Source organism: Gopherus flavomarginatus, chromosome 11 (genome assembly GCF_025201925.1).
Source record: "Gopherus flavomarginatus isolate rGopFla2 chromosome 11, rGopFla2.mat.asm, whole genome shotgun sequence".
NCBI classification, from domain to species: domain Eukaryota; kingdom Metazoa; phylum Chordata; order Testudines; family Testudinidae; genus Gopherus; species Gopherus flavomarginatus.
Genome location: NC_066627.1, coordinates 46589934 through 46612794, shown reverse-complemented (window position 1 = coordinate 46612794; position 22861 = coordinate 46589934). Strand labels below are relative to the sequence as shown.

Below are 22861 nucleotides of genomic sequence, written 5' to 3'. Positions count from 1 at the left end.
CCCGGCGTGCCCCGCGCGCGGTGGCGTTGACGTCACCGCCGCCCGGTCCCCGCCGCCATTGGAGTTGGAGGGTCTCTGGCTCCATCCCGGCTCGGGGCCAGGCCGCGGAGCGAGGGCGGGCGGGGATGTGAGGAGAAGGGCCGGCAGGGCGAGAAGCGACCGGACCGCCGCCCCGTGCCCCCTTCCCCGGGGGGCCTAGCCTAGGAGAGAGACCCCCCCTCCCCGCCCCGGCCGGGCGGGCCACACGGGGCCCCGCCTCGCACGCCCCAGGCCCGGTCCGGAGCGCCCCTCGCAGGCCCCGGGGACAGGAGCTCCCCCCCCCCGCTCCCAGGAGGGGCCCCGCGCTCTCCCCGTGCTCCTCCCTGTCGCGCGGAGGGGCCCGGGCCCTGCCCCTCCCCCGCTCCCTGCTAGCCACGGGGGCCCCGTACATGAATTATGTCGGCCACAAGCATTGACCCTCAGGTAAGTGCGGAAGCCCAGCTGGGCCCGGGGCCGAGGGCATCTCCTCCCGCCCCTCCACCCCCACCCCCAGCTCGTGTGCCTACCCCGAGAGGTCCCTGTCGCCTTCCTTGGGCCCTAGGCACTCCCTTTAGCTCTTCCCTCTCCTGATCAGTGGCCATTTCCAGTGAGGGCCAGCCCTTAATAATAAATAAAGCTGTTAGCCCTCCTCTCCCCCCCTTTCACCTTTTCCCCCTCTGTGGTTACTTCTCTCCCACAGCCCTGTCTGCAATGAGACAAGATCATTTTCCAAAACTAACTTTCTCCTCTGTCTTTGTTTTCCTCTTTGCAATCATGCGTATGGCATCCTAGCGACCGAAAGGACAAGATAATAAAGGTAAGGTGAATGCTGGGATTTTTCCACTTGAGTTGTTATTGCTGAAGGTAGATGAAGCAGGCAGGCAGTGATGGGTGAACCAATAGGTATTAGTCTAAACTCTGTGATGAAATATGGAGCAAAGTGGGTTTTTTAAAGGAAACTGGGGTTCCTAAGGGTTTTTTTTGCATGCCACTAGTGCCATTGTGTTTTTAAGGTTGTACAGTACTAAGCATGCTTTCAGTGTTTAATAATAAAAACATTTTTAAGAAAAGCAAATTTACAGTTACAGATAGATATACAAATACAGTTTAGGAGATTCATTTACTCAAGTGACAGATTTAAAAAGTACCCAAACTTGCTTTACAGTATTTTTCTGCTATGTAATTATTGTTCTGTTACTGGACTGGTATTGGCAAATGAGAGTTTATAGATTGACAGGTGGTACATCGGTACAAGTTTTTTCATGAAATAATTTCAGTATTAAGCAAAAAATAAGTTCTTTGATAGTGTGACACACTTTTGTGTGACCTCAAGCACATTGTCACAAATGAAACTTCAGAAGCAAGCTGGCTTTGAAGTAAATGGCCCGCTTTATAAACTGCGTTATGTATGGTACTATGACTGTTACCAAATACGTAACTGTTTAATAATAGAAAGGATACTCCCATCAATTTACATAGGCACATCTTTTCAGTGTTAAGGTTCTTTGAATTCCACTTTATCAGTGTTTCAAACAGCTATAGTCCCAACAAGATCATATTTTTCCCAAGTTTATAAGAAACCCTTCTTATTATGCATCCATTTTCTCTGAAGAGTCTTCCTAACATTATTTTATACTTGCAGACCTCTTTGAAATCCCCACTTTAGTTTTATTTTTTAGCGTCGTATTTCTTTTTCCTGTCACAATATTTGTAGTTTAGCCTTCCTGTGACACTCTTGAACTGCTTTCCAAAGGCTTAATGTATACTATGTGACTTATGCTTTGAAACAAATGATGGAAATTAAGAATGAAGTGACTTTAATAATTTGTTTATGTAGCATCTTCCAGCTGTGGATTTCAGTGTGATTTACAGATATTATTAAAGATTGAGTCTCAAATACCTCTGATTTAGTGAAGTTTTATCTCACTTTTACAGACAAGAAAACCAAGGCTTGCATTTAAAGCTTGTAAATATTATTAGGATGTCAAACACTCGACAGCCAGTATTTTACTGTTCCACCTCTGACATGATTTAACATTACTTTTTAAAGAGGCAGCTCAGCTTTTTCAGAAGACACTGCTCTGTCCTCCAGTTCTTCTCACAAGTTCATGTCAAAAGTTGTCTGTTTGGTTTTAAGATATTTTGTGGGGAAAGTATAAATACTTACGTTTACTACAATTGCAGGTTCCTCTGACTCTCTGTAACTGTCATTCAGATCAGTTTTGTAAGCAATAGTGACATTTAGAGTGCATGTGGAAGGTCTCATTCTGGTGAAATCTGACCCCTTTGCCTTCCAGGGGTTATTAACAATGCCACAAGAAGGAAGGGAGCTAACTTATTTTTGTCAAGTTACTCTAGGGTGAGTTTCTTTATTGAAACATTGTCAGACAATGTTATAATATGTTGCAACTTTTTGTTTTAGTACAAAATGGTTCATTGCATCAGAAGGACACAGTTCACGACAACGATTTTGAACCTTACCTTTCTGGACAGTCAAATCAGGTTAGTGCATCTCTGTTAATTTTGATGGGTTTTTTAAGGGATATGGAGGGTAGTGTTGCTTGTACAGCAAACACCAATATGACTTGTTTACGCCCCGGGGATCATAGCTTTAAAATGAAATAGAAAAAGCTATAGTGCCTGAAGTGTTCCTGAGCAATGGCATTAGCATTTTAGGTCAGAATACTGGTATTATTATTATTTATTATTTATATCTAGTTTGTTCACATGTGGAAATGAAGTTATTTAGAAATCCTAGTTTCTACTGGGCACTTACCAAATGACACATTTCCTGTGAAAGCTGACATAGTTGGCAGCCTGCCAAGGGCCCTTGACTTTCAGTTTTCTAATAAACAGATCACCCATTATTGCAGTCATTGGGGTTCTGCTTCTGTATGACTAGTGGATTGAACCCTTGTGCTGTAAGTGGAAATAAATAAGTGACCATAGTATCATTTGAAACTCTCTTAAAGATGGCATGATGAGGACTGATAGACTTTAAGGCCAGAAGGCACCATCATGATCATCTAATCTGACTTCTGCACATCACAGGCCACAGATCCTCACTTACCAATTCTTGCAGGAGGTCCATAATCTTTGGCTGAGTTACTGAAGTCCTCAACTCTTCCCTATTTGCAGAGGCTTATTATCTAGAGATGATTAACGAAAGATGAGCTGCTTGAGGGCATTGTAAAATAGTGTAAATTTGACTCAAACCAAATATGACTCAAACCAAGAGTACAAATTAAATTTTGTTAAAAATCCTGAATAACTAAAATTTACTGGGAGGGAGTTGGAAATTTAAAAAGAATGTAAATAGAGTACATTTTTACTCACATTAATAACTTAATGTGCAAATTTATTTTAAGAAATGTAAATCAAGCTCCAAAAAATTATGCTTAAAAGTTTAAATGCCAACAAATATAAGAAACTAGCTTTCTCCTATCCTCACTTCAGTGTCACCGAACTCCATGCAATTATGCACACTTTTCTTTGTAAAGTAGGTGGTCAGATTTGAAATAGAAGTGGTTCTTCCATGTGAAAATTGAGCTACAATATCAAATTGTACTACTTGTAATTTCAAGTGCCTGGGAACACTAGCTAAAATGTATTAGCCCTTTATTGGTAGGTATTGCTGTTGTATAGCATTCCAACACAAAAATGAAGAAACCAGTCCAAATATACAGCCAGTCAGAACATCTGTTGTAAGTGATAGACCAAGAAAAATATCTGCAGATACATAATCTGTTCCCAGTTAACACAGAGAGGTTAGCAAAGAGAACTGGGGGAGGGGCTCAAAAAGGTCAAGAATAAGTATGTTGAAATAAATGTATCACTACTCACTTCCTTCAGGGTTTCTCTTACACCCTGTGGCATAAAGCCAAACAAACTAGACTGAATGCTTTGTTTAAATGTCTGGTGAAATTCTGTATTCTGCTAGGATTCATGTGGAAACTTTCCACACTGGCTGCTTAGATGGTGACGGTCCAAGGAATTTGGTTAGGATGTCTCAGAGAACATACATATTTCTGGAAGAAAACACCTGTTGATTTCAATCACTTATGGTCAAGGACCCCTCTAGCTAGAGCTATAAAAGGTTTAAGCTGTCACCGAGTGTATGGAGATGGTGCAGATTAGCTAAGAATGAGAGTTAAGTCTACAGAGTTTGAAGGGTTGGTGGTAAAAAACCACTTCCATTTTCGTATTATTGGTGCTTACATTTTTGAAGACATCAAGAATACTGCGGTGTAAAATAAGACATTGATGTCAGTGTCAGACAAAATAATGGGTCTCAGAAAATGTCTTCATGTCCTGAGTATTATTCCTTTAGTCCAAGAGGTTTTGAAAATCCAGGCACAAGAAACACTACTCCAGAGAAAACAAAACCAGAATTGAATGTTTTTATGTCTTTTAGTGAATGTTCTCAATAGTAAAAAGGCTTAGTGTGTCTCTTAATGTTAGAACTCTATGGATTAATTCTTTACATCGTGATTCATGATGTTGATTTCACCATACTTAGGGGTGCTGTGGGAGGGAGTCACTGGAAGGATGAGTTGTACAGATTACTCTGTTCACTGAATCAGATTTGGTATTCAGCACTAGTATTTTTAGCAAGAAATTTCTGCATAGGTTTCAGAATGAGTTTAGAAAAAGTGATGTTATGGGTGAAGAACTAGAAGATAAGCTTCTTCTGGAATCAACTATGTTCTGTCAAGCCATGGTTAGGATTCCAAACTTGGAATCTGTCATTCTCCTTTCAAGAATCTTATAATGGTCTGATCATGAGTAAGAAAGGTGTAGCTGCTATTTGATTCTTGCTTATTTGTGATAGTTCACACTGTGTGCATCATTGTTTTTTTAATTCTCATTATTTTCCTTAGAATAAATTAGGAAAAATGCTAACCATTATACTTGTCTTGCATTGAACCATTCTTAGTGTCTTATAGTAACTAAAGCCATCAGATTTCAAAAACTGAATGCATAGAAGCATCTGCCATTAAGATTGACATTTTTGTCCATCTCAGAAATACCCCCTTTTCTTCCTCCCTCTCTCTTAATGACTTAGAGCCATTTTAAAAGGGTAATGTCATCTTAAGCCACATTTGTTCACTCTTTTTTACTTGTAATATCTAAGCTTGCTATAACTGAAGTAGACCAGAGGGAAGGAAATTTATTTTTGGTTGTGCTTTATGCATCTGATGTCACTCCATGTGTAGACATTACTCTTTCCAATGCATATTCAGTTTCCCCTTTTTTATTTGGTTCTCGGAGCAATTCCGGAAAGAAAAACTATTTTTTTTTGGTTGGTTATAAGTGTAAAAACTGACAAGGGAACTCTGAGAAAGGTGTAGTGCTTAAAACTATTCAACAAGGTTCGGGGGGAGGGTAGTGTTAATTTTTTAAAGTTACCCTTAAGTTTTAGTATAAATGTAAAATATACATACTTGTAAAATCTCAGTCTATCAAAATAGAAGTGGCAGATCAGAAGCAACCCTTTTTTCTCTGATCTTGTGTAATTTTTTTTATTTTTTTTACTTTCCATTTACTGACATATAATATTGTGCTCAGGGTAATTTGTAGTGAATGTGAAAGGCCATATAAATACCTATCCTAAGAGTGTCTTCATTCTTTTGGGGGAGAGGAATCAAATCTCAATCCTTCCTTACTTTTGTGTCACTAGGTAATTTTCTTAGTGTTTTCAAGGCATACCTTGAATTAACAGAAGCAAATACACTAGGTTACTTGTGAAAGCCAATTTTAACAAGCAATCACTCCCTTTTCTCTGTAGTGTATGGAATCTGCTTCCTTATGAAGTCAGCCTCAGCTCATCCTAACCCCCCTCATCCCCACCCCCCAAAAAGGCATGTTGTGAAATCCCTGAAATATCAGTTTCTTAACATTTTTGTATGGTTGCAGAAATGAACTTGGATTTGGTTTCCTTTTTGGGGGGTGGTGCTCTTTTATTTATTTAAACAGATGTTTGTCTGAAATGAACTTGCTAAGGGTCAAAGGTTCAAGGAAATAGATTTTTTGCTAAAAGTTTAAAAAAACAAAATAAAAATTAACGTTCTTAACCTTCATAAAGTAAGCATCTATTTGATGTCTGGGAATGCTAATTGCTGCACAACTTGACTGAGCCTCTTGGCAAGAAATGCTAATACAGTATTTTGCAGTCTAATGCTTCTCTCATCTCCAGTATGTAAAGCATCAGGTACAGAAAAATGTACCTGATTTGAAGAACTTAAGTTTTTGTATGCATTGTCTGGGGGAGGAGAAAGGAGGGAAAATATTCTCCTCTTTGAATTTTAACCAGTACCTTACCTTCTCATACTGCCTCTTCAGCTTTCTCTGATCTGCCTTCTTTCTTGCCATCCTTTTGCGTTGGCAGTTTTTTGTTTGGTGTATTGTTAAATAAGATGGGTGGCCTCCATTGTCCATTATTTCTATTAAGTGCTGCTTCTACTTTTTTTTTCTATTAACTTTTAATTTGCTGCAGCTGAAGCCCCATCACTGACTTTCAGACCCAAGTGGCTGGGACATGCTATAGCCTGTTGCCATGCCTAGACTTATTTGCAGGAGAGGTAGGTCCACAGCAGGCAACTCCTGGACAAGAGACAAGATAAGACTTTTGTCATATTGAACAGTGTTAATTTTAAGCTTTGTTTCTATGTAATTTTCACTAGTAACTTAATCTTAAATTTACTACAGAATATTTTAAATCCTTATTTGTCCTTCTGCATTGTTATGTGATGGGGAGTGAAGAGAGTGGAAGAAACCAAGAGTCAATTGAACACTTGGTAAGAGAATAGAGGAGAAAACTTGAATGCCTGATCCTAAAAAGCAGCTAAGAGGTGGGGGGAAGGGACACACATGATGAGCTTGTCCCTGGAGCAGCTTTAAAGCAAAATCTCCATGCTGCTACAAACCAGTTGATTTTTTTCATAGGGTTTTAAAAGATGGTCAGACAGATTTGGGAAAAGCTGATGGGAGGAGCTCCAAGCTTCTGTAACTGGACTGCTGTGTGGGGCAATGAGACCTTGGTGGAAAACACTAACTCTTGAATAAAACCTGAGTGATTTACATGCATATGTCCGATGCAGAATTTGTGTCTATAGGTTTACATGCCTGGCATACTAATAAACTCTGTGTTTGTAAACTGAAATGTCTTGACACCAGGACTTATTTAAGCAAACCCCCATTCTTACCCAACTCAGCTTTGCTTATGACCTCCTTTTGGTCTCTGACCTAAGTCTTCAGAGGTAGAAGTCCAGGGGACTAATCTGGTAACATCTGTTACCACTTCACTGATGTTTACTTCTTGTTTACAAATACAGAAAAATTACACTCACAAACTTCTTGTCTGTTAGGAATTATGAAGCCATGGTAGCAACTCCATAGTTAAGATTGTAACCAGCTTTTTATTATATTCTTCGCCTTAACAAAATAAAATCACTGTACTTAAAATTTCTTCGGTATAGGCTTCTTACAGAAGATCTTTCTATAATATTTGACAATCGGGAAAAGGTGTCTCTGAAAAATCAAAGGTATTAATCTACTTTACCAGTTTCCTAACATCTCTAATGTTCTCTAAATCTGCTTCGTCCAAAAACTCCATATTAACTAATTAGGCTGCTGTGAGGATTGTGGAAACTACAAGCTGAGTTGTCACTTAAAATGCATTCTAACTAACGTTCTGCAGCTGTGCTTGGGGCAGACACCTATGCCCATGTGGAGCCTCATTGGCTCTAGTCTCTGTAGTTAGTTGTGCAACACAACAAGGGTGGATGGAAAAATCTTATTATTCAATGCTTTTACAGATACAAATCCTTAATTTCCAATATTAACCACTATGACTCTGGATTTTCTCTTTCCAGTTGCCATATAGGGGTCAAGAAGGGATTTTCCAGAACTATTTTTTCACTCCAGCACACAGCTATTTTTTAGAAATCTACTCTCATTTTGTAACTCCTGAGGATGTTACATATATTGTATGCATTTTTAAATGCTCATGCCAATATATTCAGTCTTACTTACAGTCAAGCTTGAATATTGTCCTATTTTGAAGTCAAGCATTTGTCTTTACACCCCAAATTTAAGTTACTTTAATATCCTCTACATACAGCCTCAAATACTCATCATGCACTATTTAAAATTATACTACAAACAACAGTCAAATTGGATCAAGCCAAATTATTTATTCTCTCCCTCTGTGGGTCTGGCATTCAGCCAGTAGCATTGTGACTCCAGTGCAGTCACAAATACTAGTTTGATCTTCCTTTTTCCAAAACAAATTTGGAGTTTTAGATATTGCTCATAATTGCAAAAGGTGAGTTTACAAATTAAAAATGTACTTAACATACATCATGCATATAGTGCACAGTATGAGGACAGTGTTCCATTTCCTAGCACTTCGCTCCGTAAACATAATATTTCTTAAGTTGTGCATAAACATTCTGAAAAGAATGAAGGCTGCACGTCATGCAACATATGCAGAGCAATTTTTCACATTCTATAAAATATTTTGTTGTTTTCACATGAACGTTTGGTAGTATGTTCTACCTTTTTGTGTAACTTAATAAACTTAAAAACTATATAATGAATGGATTATATAAAACAAATCCAATAAATAATATATGTCGTGTTATGCAGCAAAACCTGCTTATCTGTTCATCTTTCTCTTGATTTTGGAGTTAAAATCACTAATTTTGTATTTTTCAGAAGTTATTTTAGTACAAACTTATGTAAATCGTAATATTCAAATAGAATTATCTTCAATCTTGTACAATTTCTAGTTCCTATTAATTTCTGAGTGTTGGTCTTGCTGCAATTTTAAAATTGTTTTTCTATAATTGCATACTGCTGATTAAACACTATCTTAAACTTTTAGTACAATATGAAAGTATTTGGTCATATACACATAGAACAAATATATTTCTCAATTACAAGTCTTGAATTTTCATGACTCAGATGAATTATCTGCAGTGTAATAAAAGTGAGTTGGCGGTCATGGGGTCAACTAGCATTCATCTGAGAGTGGTGATCACTGTTTAAAAATCTACAGGAAGTGGAGAAGGAGAATGTATCTCTGGTATAGGAATATACAAGATGCAATGACATTAACTTGGACTAAACAGGCCATGGAATAATAAATTGTGTAACTTGAAGTTTGAAATGATGGTTACTACTTAACGTCTTTTCTATTTAGTCGTATGCAAATGTTGTAGTCATTTATGAAAAAGTGCATGCATCTGAAATTTCTTTTCTTTTCTTTAACAGAATAATAGCTATCCATCAATGACTGATCCCTATTTGTCCAATTATTATCCACCATCTATTGGGTTTCCCTATTCTCTCAGTGAAGCACCATGGTCTACTGGAGGAGATCCTCCTATCCCATACCTCACCACCTATGGACAGCTCAGTAATGGAGACCATCATTTTATGCATGATGCTGTTTTTGGACAGCCTGGGGGTCTGGGAAATAACATCTACCAACACAGATTTAATTTTTTCCCTGAAAATCCTGCTTTCTCAGCTTGGGGAACAAGTGGATCCCAAGGACAGCAGACTCAAAGTTCAGCTTATGGGAGCAGTTACAGCTACCCACCTAGTTCACTGGGTGGTACTATTGTGGATGGACAAACAGGATTTCATAATGATACTTTGAATAAAGCACCTGGAATGAATAGTATTGAACAGGGAATGGTTGGACTTAAGATTGGTGGAGATGTAACAACTTCTGCTGTGAAAACAGTAGGTTCTGTTGTCAACAGTGCTGGAATGACAGGTGCTCTTCCTGGTAATGGTGGATCCAGTGTAAACTTGCCAGTATCTAAACCAACCTCTTGGGCTGCTATTGCCAGCAAGCCTGCAAAACCGCAACCTAAAATGAAAACAAAAACGGGACCTGTAATTGGAGGAGCTTTGCCTCCGCCACCTATAAAACATAATATGGACATAGGTACTTGGGATAATAAGGGTCCTGTGGCAAAAGTTCCTGCTCCCCAGCAGATACCGTCTCCTCAGTCTGTCCCACAACAACAAATGGTTCAGCCTATTCCAGCTCAACCTCCTCCATTGACCCAGCCACAGTATCAAAGTCCTCAGCAACCACCCCAAAACCGCTGGGTGGCTCCCCGCAACAGAAATGCAGCTTTTGGCCAAAGTGGAGGAACTGGTAATGATAGCAACTCAACTGGCAATACTCAGCCTAACTCTGTCCCAAGTGGTGAATCCCATCCCGTTCTTGAAAAACTGAAAGCCGCTCATAGCTATAACCCGAAAGATTTTGAATGGAATCTTAAAAATGGACGTGTGTTCATAATAAAGAGCTATTCTGAGGATGATATTCATCGTTCCATTAAATATTCTATTTGGTGTAGCACAGAACATGGCAACAAACGCTTGGACAGCGCTTTCCGATCCATGAATAGTAAGGGCCCGGTCTACTTACTGTTCAGTGTTAATGGTAGTGGACATTTCTGTGGAGTAGCAGAAATGAAATCACCTGTGGACTATGGCACTAGTGCTGGTGTCTGGTCTCAGGACAAATGGAAGGGGAAATTTGATGTCAAATGGATCTTTGTGAAGGATGTGCCCAACAACCAGCTCCGACACATCAGGCTGGAGAACAATGACAACAAACCAGTTACAAACTCCCGTGACACACAGGAGGTGCCCTTAGAAAAAGCAAAACAAGTGCTTAAAATTATTGCTACTTACAAGCACACAACCTCCATCTTTGATGACTTTTCCCATTATGAAAAGCGCCAAGAAGAGGAGGAGGTGGTGCGGAAGGTAAACTTGCATTTTTTAGAAAAAAATTAAAAAAACATACTTGGAAAAATGTGAATGCTGCCGTGAGAGAGAGAGTGTGTGTGTGTGTGTTGGGGGGAAGCTAAGTAGAGATTTTAAAATATTTGTAATGTGTTCAAACATGGTTGTCCTACGTGCGTTTAATACTAAAACAAAAAGCTGTGCTTCAGTTCTGTGTGTGGTTTTCATAGTCTCAGGTAAAGTTTGTTTGTTTTTTAAACCAAGTTAAATATACAAGTAAAATATGTTACATCCAATTCTACTGGAGCTTGACATTTTATTTTGGGATTTTTCATGGGATGCAGAGCCTATGACTGTTTCAGAGTTGGCCCAGGTCAGTGGTTGCCATGTAATAGCTCATTGGCTTCTGTGGATGAGTAGGTATCAATCCAGTTCGTAGTCAAATATTCTGTCACAGATGGCACCTTAGGTTGTATCTTCAGCAGTGAAGCCAAGATTTGAATAGTCACCAAACTATTCTCATCCCATTACCTGGCTTCTCCAGAACAAGAGTTGAGGAAAATTACGTTGTGAGGAAGCTTGTATTGCTGCTGCTGTTCGTTGTATCTATTCTGTGGATAAATGAAGGATCTGAGTCCTCAGGAGTGTCTTAACACCTTCCAACACTAAAAATCACTGGAATTTTTAGAGTAGGGTGGGGGGAGGTGAGGTGGGGAATCTCCAGAGTCCCACAGTATATAGCCTATTTTTATATGAAAGTGTGATTATGAAAAGATTTAGCTACCTCCTTGACCCTTGCCTCAAGTCCTATGCCAAGTGCAGCTCAGCCGGGTCTAAGAATGGGATCCAAATGTCTAACATCAATGACTCTGTATATACACGATGAGCTGACTATGTAGGAGCTGTTAGAATGTAATGGCTAGCTGACACTTACAATGGTTTGATCCTGATGCTAGTGTTTCAATGTATAGTTTCTTCTACACTTCCGAGGAACTATAGAAGTTTTCCAATTCAGCTTAGTGCGTTTACATGCGCTTCAAAAAAATTTTTAAGCACAGACTTAGATGCAGTGTCCTGAAGCAAAATGGAAGTTGCAGTAATTTGGGGCTTTCCCTTTATCACCCTTTAAGTTGCTTTAAACCAATGGTGGGCAACTTGTGGGCCACACGCAGCCAGTCAGGGTAATGTGCTGGCAGGCCACGAGACAGTTTGTTTACATTGACCGTACGCAGGCATGGCTGCCCACAGCTCCCAGTGGCTGCAGTTCGCCATTCCTGGATAATGGGAGCTGCGGGAAGCGTCGGCCAGCACATCCCTGTGGCCCATGCCGCTTCCCGCAGTTCCCATTGGCTGGGAGCAGTGAACCGCGGCCAGTGGGAGCTGCAGGCAGCCGTGCCTGCGGACTGTCAGTGTAAACTGCCTCGTGGCCTGCCAGCACGTTACCATAACGGACTGTAAGTTGCCCACCACTGCTTTATACTGTTTGGGGAGGACCTACTCTTACAAATTCAGGGAAATTCAGCTTTAAGGCTTTCATTCAAATTTCAGCACTGCTTTTTTTCAGTCTAGCCATCTTACAGTATATACACATGCAAATTTCAGGCCAGTGGTAGCTAGGCCTGATGGAGAAGACCTTCAATTCTCTGAACTAGCTTTTTATGTTCTCTGTGGGATTTTTAGAGCAAAAGCTTTATCCACATCCCTGCAAACTTTCTGCTTGCTGAGAATTGTTTCTTCTCACTTTTCCCCAACCACAGTTAGGAGTCAGGAGATCTGCATTGTGTTCCTTTACCACAGATGAGATGTGAGATGGCTAAGGCAAATCACTTAGTCTCTCCATGATAATGCTAAGATTTAACACACACAAAAAACAACCCTCCACCTGGAGTGTCTCTTGTGTCAACCACTGAAAGTGGTTTCAGGCCTCTCTTCTTTTCAGTTCAAGAGAAAATATTTAATTCTATGTCAATCCTTGCTAGCTTTATGAATGGGATCATATACTATCACCTCTCTTTTATAATAGCTCTCTTTATAGTATTTAACTCTCTTTTATAATAGCTCAGTATACTGGCACCAGACCATTGAGCTGACCCCACCTCTGCATTACTTTAATGTGGACTTTCATTTTCTGCTTCTATTTAAAATTAAATCTATAAACAAAATGTGCCTATCCAGGTACTACTTTCTAATAGGATCAGTTTCTCAACAATTAATGCATGTTTTCTGCTGCACTTAATATTGAGGGAACATTGGGATTCAGTTTAATTACAGATATATTAGGCTGATGGTTTTATTTTCTAAAGGTATAATTTCTTATATCTGAATAGCTTTCAAAACTGAGCTGTGTATAAACAATAGGAATAGGCTGAGAAAGATGACATGATATAGTGAAAAATAATCAGACTATGGCAGTCAATGTAAATTATATTCTGAAAGGAAAGCATCTATTTTTAACCTAAGTGTAAACAAATTTTGGCAGTGCAGTAGCTTGCTGTAAGAGTTTCCTTCTAAAGCATATGAAGAGTCAAAGCACCTGCTATTGAAATTTAACATACTTGAGAACTCTATCTTAAACAGACCTTCCATTAAAAAGCAAACGTTATATACAGGAACTTTTTGCCAATTAAAGTTAATACATATGTGTATGTCAGACTTAACTGTAACGGGTTTTCAGATTGCTGTATCCTTCTATTCATCGTATTTGGTTTAGCGGTCAAATCATTTGTTTAAAAATGTGTTTATATTGTCATCGTAATTATATAAAGATAGTTTTTTAAAATCTTATACTATTCAAATATGTATTTTTCCTATTTTGCTGAGAAAATCAATAATTTTATGTAATAAGGCCACTGATTATCTTAAGAAATATTAAAAATTCCTTTTAGACAGTTTTGCCTACAAATATGAGCAGTGCTGCTTTAACAGTTTAATCACCAAGGGCATGTGCAGAACATGTTCCTTAGAAGTTAATCATCCCCTTGCTGCTTATTCTCCAACTAAAGTCCAGTCTAATGTGACACTACATCTTACTTTTGTGTTAACTATAACTTGTCAAATGAGGATTATGACCTCAGATGAGGACTAAGTAGCTGTATAGCATAATCTAGTTGGGTAACATTTACCAGAGTGCAGAAGATTCATCCAGGGTCCTCTGCATCACTGAAGACCTGCATTGTCCTCTGTGGATGAAGGAAAGGTGTAATCACACTTGTAGCCCTGTATGCTGCTAAGTCAAGATGAGAGGGAATAATAGAATTGTACTATTGCAGTTCCAATAGCCTAAAACAATGCATACGCTAGGGGAGGGGCATTGCCTGCTGTTCCACCTTGTATAACAAAATACCCAGGGTAGGTTGGACCTGGATTCACTCCGGCTTACCACCTCTGAGTTTTCTGTTGAAAGCCAGTTTACTCTGGTTTTTGTGCCAAGGGAGGGTTCTAATTTCACCACAGGTGATCCAAGATCGTGCACTGAAAAAGATTAAAACTTCATAATGTGGGCAAATTATCTAAATAAAAGATTTTGTAAATTTACCATGAGGCATTAATAGTTCATGAATCATCCCCAGTAAATAAGCTTATTTTAAACTAGAAAATCTTTCTTCAAAATAAAAAAACTTGATGTGACATTAGTAAACAAAACAAACTTGTTGTGTATTATGGTTTTTTTGGGTGTATTTTGTTTGGAACAAATTTGGGGCAGAGGTTGGAGGGGCATTATGTTCTAGGAGATGAAAATGAAACCTTTACAGATATTGTCTTGTATTTATGATTATAGCTGGCTTGGCAGTTTAGTAACAACACAGTATGCCAGTATCTTGGGGATCTGAGTTCAGGGGCTCTTATACTTCAGGAGGAGGAGGTCTGAAGTGTGCACAGATGTGCATTTCACCCCAAGAAGGCAAGGTCATTGTGTATCTCTTAGCTTCCCAGGTGTCCACTTTGGCCTTGTCTAAGCTAGGATTTGGCAGATGTTAGCTGGAACATAACAGCCTAGGGTAGACCAGTTAGTGTGACTATAACATATGTTTAACTGGTAACAAATTAAAGGCACACTGACTTGCCTACAATAGGGTGTTAACATGTGCCAGTTATCTTCCAAATCTTAGTCTGGACTTGTTGGATTTACTGAAGGAGCAACAATGAGTGGCTCTGGGGGAGCTGCATGCCCATTTTCTTGTTGGAAGGCTCACTGGTATGGAGGTTTTCAGGATGGAAACTGCATGGCATTGGAGTGCATCCTGCTCGCCCTCACCCCCAAATGCTGATAATTACAGTTGCATTTTTAAGACCAGTGCTTATAACATTACATTTCTTGATTTTAATTATGCTATGGTAGAGGCTTTTTTTTTTTGTAGTCTACGTTTTAGTGGTAGGGAAAAGGAATGCCAATTAAGATTTAATGGGCTCTCTTTTATTGGCTGTGTGTTCCAGCTCTGTCCTTCTCTCCTTTTTCTGTCCTTTCATCTCAACTTAACTTCACTCCACTTCTGCCCCCTCCCTTCACTTGTGTTTTCATCCAGCCTGTCCCCTCCTAACTAAACTTATCCAATAAAAACCCAAAACAGAAAATAGTGAAACTAACATGCTGTTTGCTGCCATCTTATTTCTTCACGTTACTTGTGAGTTATACCTCTGCCCCCACCATGTGTCTGTCTTGTCTGTTTAGATCAAGGGTCTCAATCTTTTTCTTTCTGAGGCCCCCCGAACATGCTATAAAAACTCCATGGACCAACTGTGCCACAACAACTGTTTTTCTGCATATAAAAGCCAGGGCGGACATCGAGGGAGTAGCAAGGATGGCAGTTGCCAGGACCCCATGCCACAGAGGATACCGCTGAGTTGCTCAGGCTTTGGCTTCAGCCATAGGTGGGAGCTTGAGGCCCTGGGCTGCAGTCCCATGTGGCAGGGCTTCAGCTTTCTGCCCTGGGCCCTAGCGAGTCTAATGCCAGCTGTGCTTGGCTGACCCCCTGAAACCTACTTGTGGCCCCCCAGGGGACCCAGGACCCCTGATTGAGAACCACTAATTTAGCTTATAAAGTCTTCCAGGCAGAAAGTGTCTGCTGCTCTCTATTTGGACAGTCCTGAGCACAATGGAGCCCATTCTTGGTTGTGATTAATAATAATCATAATTAATAATCCCACTGTCCCTGGCTTGGTAGAAGGGTTGACAGTTCTGCCTGGGAACAATAAGTTCAAAACTATGATCTAGTTCTTGTATGGAATTAGAGGCCTTTTCTGCAATTTTCACTGTCTCTGGCTGAGAAGATAGTTGTCTTTGTTCCCCCAAATTATTCAGCTGACAAACTTTTCTCTCTCAGCTTCTCTGCTTTCATTAATAAGTCACCTTCACATTTTTCACATTTTCAGTCAGGCCAAAGAACAATAGACTTGTGAGAACTTGTAACTAGCAGCATGGTTCACTGAGAGATGTTGCATAAGCTGTGACACATCAGTGTGCCTCAACCTGGGCTACAGTCCTTCTTCCTAAAAGGAAGCTCCAGATTAGTCCAGAGGACAGGAAAGGAGCATTGAAGGCAGGGAAATATACACAACAGATCTGTCCTGTTTCACATCACTTTTTGACTACTGGCAAAATCTAAAATGGCTCTTTGAAAACCATCTGTCTTCTTTCTCTGCTTTGAAATGTAGGACTGGAAGCTCAGGGAGTAGCCCATTCTCTGCTCCTGTGGTACTTGACCTCATTAATCTAGGCAGCCTCATCCTTCTAAACCACCGATGGATGCCTTAAGGAGCTTGTAGCTTTTTGAAGGAAACAGGGATGGAAGAGCAGGATGGATTGATTTTCCTTGTTCAGGGAAAAGCCCCTGGCGGTCTGGGCCAGTTTGTGTACCTGCCGCATCTGCAGGTTCGGCTGATCGCAGCTCCCACTGGCCACGGTCCCCTGCTCCAGGTCAGTTGGGGCTGCAGGAACATAAACAGTTGCGTAGTTTAGCATATGTTTATTCAGATTCCTAACTTTTACATCTGTTAGAAAATGGTGAATGATACCATTTCTTATTTAGTAGATAATTAGGGAACATTGGGGAATGTATTCGTGTATTTTGAATTGAATTCCAAATTGTTTTTATTAGTTAAACTATCTTAAATGTGATAGAAGGCTAAGAAAAAAGTTTAAATGCAAAACATGGGGGGAGGGATAGCTCAGTGGTTTGATCATTCGTCTGCTGAACCCATGGTTGTGAGTTCAGTCTTTGAAGGGGCCATTTAGGGACCTGGGGCAAAAATCTGTCTGGGGATTGGTCCTGCTTTGAGCAGGGGGTTGGACTAGATGACTTCCTGAGGTCTCTTCCAACCCTGATATTCTATCATTCTGTGTTGATAAAGCAAATGTATTATACAAAGGAAGGAATATCTGTAGTTTCTGGTCACCATGTCAGTCAAGATTTTAGACCTAGTAGATTTCATCCTCTTATATCTCTGTTTTTCAGCTCCCAGTCAGTTTCTCAACTTTGAATGAGCTGGTCATTGAATTGATCTAGTTTAAAAACAAATGAAGAAAATGCTGTCTCCATACCTCCAGATGAGACTGCCGTTGTCAAAAGCTGGTTTAGCACTTTAAGAAACTCTGGTTCCAGGTGCTTAGCTTGCGGCTTCCAGTTCAATGGTTTGACTTCATTTAAAACTTTGGCAATAGTAAACACAAACTTCTTGAATATTTTTTGTAATTTAAATGATTTTAATAAACTGTAGTAAATGTAGGCCTTTAATATAGGTTGTCATAATTTAAACTTTAATTTTTAAAAAAAAATACTTATTTTAACTATCCAATTTTGTTTTTATCCACCTTGTGTGGGAAGCCAGCAGATGACTAAAACAAACGAAAAAGAAACCTAATTTATTTTTCTTCCCTTTTCTTAGAAGAGAGAATAGATTGGAGACATGGTAGTAAATGTCAGAACAGTGAAGTGGAGAAGGACATCTGCCATCAAAAGATTGGAGCTTAAAACCACTGTCTTGACTTAAGCAGTTCAAGTATAGGTTGGAAAACTTAATAACAATATATAATTATCCCAATAATGCTCGCCCCAAGTCTGAGCCCCCTGATTAAGAACATATCACTTTTGTTACAATTATAATTAAGAAACAAACATCACTATGTTGGCAATTGGTAATTCAGCCAACCAATGAGAGCCTGCCTTCTACACTGTTCTAGTTTAAAAAAAAATTATCTTCCTTACAGATCCTACAGACTACTTACATTTTCAATTTTCATTTAATTTAGTCCTTATCAGTTTGTTGTACTTGTATTTTCCACAGCCAAAAAAATCATCATCATAAATGTTCAGGTCTTATTCAGAAGCAGGTTGTAGCCTGAAAACTAAAACATGTTAACCAAATGCAGTTTGGTTTCATTCTCTCTAGTTATCACAAGTTTAAGATTAGAATAGTTCAGCATGGTAGGAAGCTCTGTGAAATAGCCCTTTACCACCCTGTTTGGAGAAAATGTAGATGGGATCTGTGTGAAAAGGCTTAAAATAGAAAAGTGTGATTTGAGATAATTAGTCTGAGTAATTTATGCTAAGGTTACTTGCATTCATTTTAAGCTTATTTTGAAATGAAAGGATCTAATTTTTAAAAAGTAAAAAACAACCAAAAAAAACAGTATTTGCATCCTGCTTGGGAGCTCCATCTTTCATGTCTGTCTGTAGATAATATAAATGCTGATCATAAATGCTACTAAACTCAATTAGTCTATCCAATAGGACTTTTTAACTTCTAAGCCACTTGTTGGACATGGTGGTTGGACTACTGTTCATCTGAACCAATCACTCAAATAAAGTCTTGTTAAACTATGGTTCTTAATGCCTTGTATTTTACATTATGCAAATGATTTGCTTTAAGGAATATTAATAGGTACGAGGGGAAAGTTATGAAGATGGGCCCCTCATATTAACAGCTCTTAACATTTTAAACCTGCCTTGTATCTTTGTTTTCATCTAAGTAGAAAATGACACCAGTCCAAGGAAAAAAAAAGTTAAAATATTTGTCACTACAATTTTTCTGAGTTGTAAAAACAGGGAAAATATAGCAATCCCAACTAACTAGGAAACTAAAAGAAAAAGTCATTAACTAGCTATGTTTACCTGTTAAAAGACCCCTAGCTTCTTGCGAAGGTAAAATGGCATTTTGGGCTTTTCATAATAGATATCCACTGCTCTGCTCTTTGGAGCTCTGAATTTTCACCCACATATGTTTTTGCTGTGATATTCTGACAATATCTTTGTGCCAGAGGCAGTTACTGAACAGTCCTTCTGTTTTTCTTGTTTGTTACCAGTTTCCCCTGTTTTTGCCTGAACTTCCCTGCATGATACCTTGGTCGCTACCTCCACTGAAGAGTGGAGAGCGCAGCTGCTTCTCTTGCTCTCTAAGAGATGTTCTCGCAGACTTGTTGAGACCCTTTCTCTCCACATTTACTGCATTTGGGGCACAAATTAAGTGATTTCCCTTTCTACGGTTGAGCCCTGTCTGGAGTTTTCCTTTAATGTCCCTTGCTCTTTCCTGTTGGTGGTGGTTATCAGAAGCTCAGTGACACTTCAGTGAACCCATGGCTTCTACTTACAGAAGAATCATAGAAGATTAGGGTTGTAAGAGACCTCAGGAGGTCATCTAGTCCAACCCCCTGCTCAAAGCAGGACCAACACCAACTAAATCATCCCAACCAGGGCTTTGTCAAGCCGGGCCTTAAAAACTTGTACGGATGAAGATTCCACCACCTCCCTACGTAACCCATTCCAGTGCTTCGCCACCCTCCTAGTGAAATTGTGTTTCCTAATATCGAACCTAGACCTCCCCCTCTGCAACTTGAGACCATTGCTCCTTGTTCTGTCATCTGCCACCACCGAGAACAGTCAAGCTCCATCCTCTTTGGAACCTCCCTTCAGGTAGTTGAAGGCAAATGCCCCCTCATTCTTGTCTTCTGCAGACTAAACAAGCCCAGTTCCCTCAGCCTCTCCTCGTAAGTCATGTGCCCCAGCCCACTGATCATTTTCGTTGCCCTCGGCTAGACTCTCTCCAGTTTGTCCACATCCTTTCCATAGTGGGGGGCCGAAAACATACTCCAGATGTGGCCTCACCAGTGCTGAATTGAGGGGAATAATCACTTCCCTTGATCTGCTGGCAATGCTCCTACTAATGAAACCCAATATGCCATTAGCCTTCTTGGCAACAAGGGCATGCTGCTGACTCATGTCCAACTTCTCATCCACAGTAATCCCCAGGTCCTCTTATACAGAACTGCTGCTTAGCCAGTCGGTCCCCAGTCTGTAGCAGTGCATGGGATTCTTCCATCCTAAGTACAGGACTCTGCACTTGTCCTTGTTGAACCTCATCAGATTTCTTTTGGCCCAATTCTCCAATTTGTCGCGGTAACTCTGGACCCTGTCCTTACCCTCCGGCATACCTACCTCTCCCCCCAGCTTAGTGTCATCAGCGAACTTGCTGAGGGTGCAATCTATCCAGTCATCCAGATCATTAATAAAGATGTTGAACATCTTTCATCTTACTTCATTCAGCATCATAGCATCTTACAAGTCTTGCTTGCTTCATCCAGCAGCACTTTCTCTACCAGAGTCGTGAAGTCTCCCAGAATGTCTTCCAAACAGAGTAGTAAGGTAGCAGTGGGGGAAAAAAGGTTTGAGGCAAGTTTCAAAAGTGACAAGAACTGAAGAGCCAAAGTTCTGTTGCCTTTCAAAGAGACCTAAGGTCCTATCACAAGGGCACTTTTGGAAAATTGTACATTTATTCTGTGGATCCCTTCAGTCTGTTCCTACCGTTGTACCAATCCAGCTGCTGTTGCAATACTTAACTTGATCTAGAGATCAAAATATTGTAGATCTTCTCTTCAGTTATGAATTTTAGTTTTCCATACTTACATTCTCTGCTGTAGCCCTCAACTGCTACCATTTTGGGGCCTGGGTGATAGATCTAGCTGCATGTACATTTGCTCTGCATGCATTCAGCCACTCCACTTGAAATTTCATGTGTTCATTTGATTCCTGTATCCTTGTATGTGTCAAATATATACTATAATAATTGCTGTTGCGATTTTTAAAATGACATGTAAGACATAAATTTGGGCTGCACCAGTAATTGCATTTATAAAAAAAAATCTCCACCTTTTTTAGCTGTTGTTGCTAAAAGTTTGTTCATGTTAAATGTTTTTTCCTGCCTTTTTTTTTTAAACTTTGTTTTTTTCTTTTTACAGGAACGGCAGAATCGAAACAAACAATAAGAATAAGCGTATACAATTTGCTATATATAATAGAACTGATATTAAATTCGACTATGAAAAACAAATCTTAAAACATAATCTGGTGCTATATCCTGGCATCAGGACAAACTAAAGCTTTCAGCTCCAATATTTCTTCTCGTACAGGGGGAATTAAGTTGTTGCATCTTTAAGTACATTGTAGTTTGTTTTTGCCCAGGTGGATCTGTATTAATTTGTATCTTTTCTATGTAAAATGCTATAGAATCCATTAATAAAGATGTATCTGTTTTTATTTTTTAAGTTAGTAAACAATTATACTGACCTAATATGGAACTATAAATGAGCATCCTAAAAATGTCAGTGTTTCCCAAAGACTTTATTTTGGCACAAATTATGTTCCTATTCTGATATTCACCATAATTTTATATATGACAGAATTTCTCTCCTCTTCATCCCAAACCCTGTTTCTTCATGGCAATCATAAGAAACCATTGAGTTTTGTCACTTTAAGAATGTTGTTTAAGAGAAATACTGCATTCAGAATATTGAAATAAAAATTCAAGTTAAGAACGCTTTTTAATTGAATTGTACAATTATACTTTTAAAAATGCTAACATGCCACTTGGATTTTTTTCTATCTCCAAGAAAATCATATTGTCAGTGAAACTGTTTAACTCTGAAAATATTTCCCTTTCACATTCTGTTAACCCAGTGCTTCAGTGTGCATTTGTTATATCCATATCCTGCAAAGAGTTAGTGAGGTGCTTTCTCTCAGCCATAATTCTACTTTATTGTTTTTGTAGCTTAATAATTAAATAATAATGTAAATGCTATCAACATTGCAGGGTTTTTGGACAGTGTGTTTAAACCTGTTTCTGCTTTCAGGTGTTATTAGTTAATTGCAGATCATTTTTAATCTTTCCCTTTCTTTTCCCCCCAAAATCCCAATGCCATTTAAAGTTTTTATACCGATAATGCTGAGCTTTAACGTAGAAACTAATAGTATGGACAAGATGATGGATTATGCCTCAGATGTTTAAAATCAACTGTGTATGTCTAATTTTTTTTTTGTTGGATGAGTAAAAAAAAAAATGTTTTAAGAAACTGAATTTGCTGTCATGTTTTTGTGGAATAAGGGAACCGTTGAAGAACTCGTCACCAACTGGAGTTTCAATTAAGCATGAAAATTGTGCTCATGCCTGTTGCTCTAGCGCACTGAATCTGCACGTGTTTATTGTAGAGGATCTTTTACTATATTAGAAAACAAATATCGTCTTCTGAAAACTATTTACTCCAAAAGGACCTCTGATTTAAATAAAGTTTAAGCTGTATCATTTAGACTTGTATTTAGAACGTATAACTTTGTCTCTGGACTGTCACTGCCTGTAAGGACTCATGGACAGCATCAGATTAACTTTTTTCCTCTAGGAGAATACAAGCCTTAATAAACAATACATATTTAGCAAGTATGATGTCATTTTCATTTTTTCCCCACACTCAAACACTTGCATATATTGTAACCATGTAACACCAACTCATGAGTTAGAGTAGTTAGTCTGCTGATAGAAATGCAAACATCTGAGTTGGTCAACGCACATTCTCTCTGGCAGGGATCTTTCTTGGAAATTGTTTTAAGAATATGTCTAAGCTACTTCCAATATTATTTCCTCTAGTGTGGGGTTCTTGTGCATTTATTAATTGACAACTGTTATACTTTTTATTCTGCTTGTGTGGCTGAGAAGCTTAAGGAATTGAAAGCTAGTCTGCAGGATTCACCATCCGTACAAGGACATTACAAATCTGGATCAGTGTGATGAGGAAAGCACTTTCAAA

The 22861-nt window shown here is 39.2% G+C and overlaps 1 protein-coding gene across 2 annotated transcripts; it reads left to right on the top strand.

Moving 5' to 3' along the window:
• Window positions 1-270: 270 nt before the first annotated feature.
• On the top strand, window positions 271-22494 carry YTHDF1 (YTH N6-methyladenosine RNA binding protein F1). 2 transcript variants are annotated; one of them, XM_050918678.1, is made up of 5 exons: window positions 271-462; window positions 811-835; window positions 2441-2520; window positions 9295-10815; window positions 21023-22494. In XM_050918678.1, exons 1-5 carry the CDS (start codon window positions 436-438, stop codon window positions 21047-21049), a joined length of 1680 nt encoding a protein of 559 aa, XP_050774635.1. In that variant the 5' UTR covers window positions 271-435; the 3' UTR covers window positions 21050-22494. The 2 variants fall into 2 exon arrangements, with proteins under 2 accessions (XP_050774635.1, XP_050774636.1); XM_050918679.1 differs by lacking the exons at window positions 271-462; window positions 811-835 and adding an exon at window positions 6515-6599.
• Window positions 22495-22861: the final 367 nt, after the last annotated feature.